This window comes from Neopelma chrysocephalum, unplaced genomic scaffold, assembly GCF_003984885.1.
Source record: "Neopelma chrysocephalum unplaced genomic scaffold, ASM398488v2 Primary Assembly neopelma1_94857, whole genome shotgun sequence".
NCBI lineage: Eukaryota > Metazoa > Chordata > Aves > Passeriformes > Pipridae > Neopelma > Neopelma chrysocephalum.
The window spans coordinates 1-2,360 of record NW_020923562.1 but is presented as its reverse complement, the minus strand read 5'-3'; the positions used below and the strand labels follow the sequence as shown (position 1 = coordinate 2,360).

General features: G+C 70.1%; 1 protein-coding gene across 1 annotated transcript; it reads left to right on the top strand.

The window, feature by feature from the left end:
* The first annotated feature begins 532 nt into the window (after positions 1 to 532).
* On the top strand, positions 533 to 2,075 carry FKRP (fukutin related protein). The gene has a single exon (XM_027707848.1). The coding sequence runs from the start codon at positions 572 to 574 to the stop codon at positions 2,057 to 2,059; it is 1,488 nt and encodes a 495-aa protein (XP_027563649.1). The 5' UTR covers positions 533 to 571; the 3' UTR covers positions 2,060 to 2,075.
* The last annotated feature ends 285 nt before the right edge of the window (positions 2,076 to 2,360 follow it).

Below are 2,360 nucleotides of genomic sequence, written 5' to 3'. Positions count from 1 at the left end.
GGGGGGGCTATAGGGGGGTTTGGGGTGGATAGGGGGATTTGGGGGTTATATGGGTTATGGGGTTATAGGGGGATTTGGGGGCTATGGGGGATTTGGGGGGTTATATGGGTTATGGGGGCTATAGGGGGCTTGGGGGCTATGGGGGATTTGGGGTCTATAAGGACTATGGGGGGTTTGGGGGCTTTAGGAGGATTTGGGGTCTATAAGGGCTATGGGGGATTTGGGGTCTATAGGGGCTATGGGGGATTTGGGGGGATAGGGGGGTTGGGGGGGTTGGGGGGGGGGGGGGGGGGTGGGGGGGGTGGGGGGGGTGGGGGGGTTTTGGGGTCTATAAAAGCTGGGGGTGTCCCTTCATTAACGAGCCCCCTCATTAATGAACCCCCTCATTAACCCCTCGTTCCCCTCCAGCGCCGCCGCCGACCCTCCGAGACCCCCCAACTCTCCGAGACCCCCAAACTCGTGACACTTGTGCCAGCACCACCAGCACCCACCTGAGCAGGAAGGACCTCCCCTCAGTCAACCCAAAGGACTAACTAATTAACTAAAAGAACTAATCACCACCCCCCACGCCATGCGGGTGACCCCGTGCCAGGCCGCCCTGGCCGCGGGCATCGCCCTCAACCTCCTCCTCCTCTACTGCGCCTGGCACGGCCCCCCTTTGCCAACACCCCCCTCCCCGTGCCGCCCCTCCCGCGGCGTCCCCGGCGTCACCGTCCTGCTGCGCGACTTCGAGGACTTCGACAACGACCTGGTGGGCACCGCCCGCTCCTTCGCCGCCCTGCCCGTGCCCGTCCTGGTGGCGGCCGAGTCGCCGCCCTACCCGCCGGTGCCGCTGCCCGCCGGCGCCGCCCTCCTGCCCCTGCGCCCGCAGCGGCCCGACCGCCCGCCGCCGCCTCGCCCCGAGCTGGTTGTGCGCACCCGGCACGTGGCGCTGGTGCCCGACGGCGCCCGGGCCGTGCCGGGGTTGCTGGAGCGCATGAGGGACGCGCTGGAGGCCGGTGGTGACAACAACACCCGTGTGGTGGCCGCGGCGGTGGGCGCGCGGGCGCCGCGGTGCCTGGCGCTGAGCGTTGACTTGAAGACATGGACGGCACAATACAGCGATGCCAACGCTGCCAACGCTCAGGGTGGTGCCTGCTCGGCGCTGGAGGGCCCCCCCGCCGTCCTCCTGCTGCGCACCCGCGACCTCTTCGCCCTGCCCTTCCCGCTGGCGCGCCCGGCGCCCGCCGCCCTCGCCCTCCAGGCCGCCCTCCGCGGCTGGCGCCTGCGCCTCCTGCCCGGCGCCGCCTTCCCCGCCGCCCGCCGCCCGCCGCCCTCGCCGCACGGCCGCTGGAAGGCCGAGGGGCTGGAAGAATCCCACCGGCGCCAGCTTCTCCGGGATGTCGGCGTCAAGCTGGAGGTGCTGGCGGACGGGCGCCGGCGCTGGCACGGCTGCGCCAAGGACACGCCGCGCTGCTTCGGCACCGTGCAGGCGGGCACGCCCCGGTACCTGCTGGAAGGGCGCTGGACGCCGCCCTGCTGCCTGCGGGCGCTCAGGGAGACCGCCCGGCACGTGGCCCGCGAGCTGGAGGCCGCCGGGGTGAGGTACTGGTTGGAAGGTGGGTCTTTACTGGGCGCCGCCCGCCTCGGGGACATCATCCCCTGGGACTACGACGTGGACCTGGGCATCTACCGGGAGGACGCCGGCAAGTGCCGCTGGCTGGCGGCCGTGGAGGCCCAGGGGAGGCCGGTGGAGGACCCTCAGGGCTTCCTGTGGGAGAAGGCGGCCGAGGGGGAGTTTTACCGGGTGCACTACAGCCGCGTCAACCGGCTGCACGTGGACCTGTGGCCCTTCTACGCCCGCGGCGGGACCATGACCAAGGACACGTGGCTGGGGCACCCGCAGGACGTGGAGTTCCCCGAGAGCTTCCTGCGGCCCCTGGTGCCCGTGGCCTTCGCCGGCTTCACGGCCATGGCGCCCAACAACGCCCGCGCCTTCCTCGAGCTCAAGTTCGGGCCCGGCGCCGTGGAGAACCCCGAGTACCCCAACCCGGCCGTGAAGAGGATGGGGAGGGACTGAGGGGCACGGGGGGGGCGCCGGGAGTGAGGGGTGGGGGTCAATAAACCCCCCAAAACCACCGTGACACCCACCGGGCTCCTCTGTGCCCCAGGACTGAGGGGTGGGGGTCAATAAAGCCCCCAAACCACAGTGATACCCACCAGGCTCCTCTGTGCCCCAGGACTGAGGGGCACATGGGGGGCACTCGGGGGGCTGCTCTGGGCATTAGGAGTGAGGGGTGGGGGACAATAAACCCCCCCACAAATCCCTTTGACGCCCACCAGGCTCCTCTGTGCCAGGACTGAGGGGTGGGGGACAATAA

What these genes read in the sequence shown, in the direction of transcription:
- FKRP (XM_027707848.1), top strand. Translation starts at nt 572, where the DNA reads ATGCGGGTGACCCCGTGCCAGGCCGCCCTGGCCGCGGGCATCGCCCTC.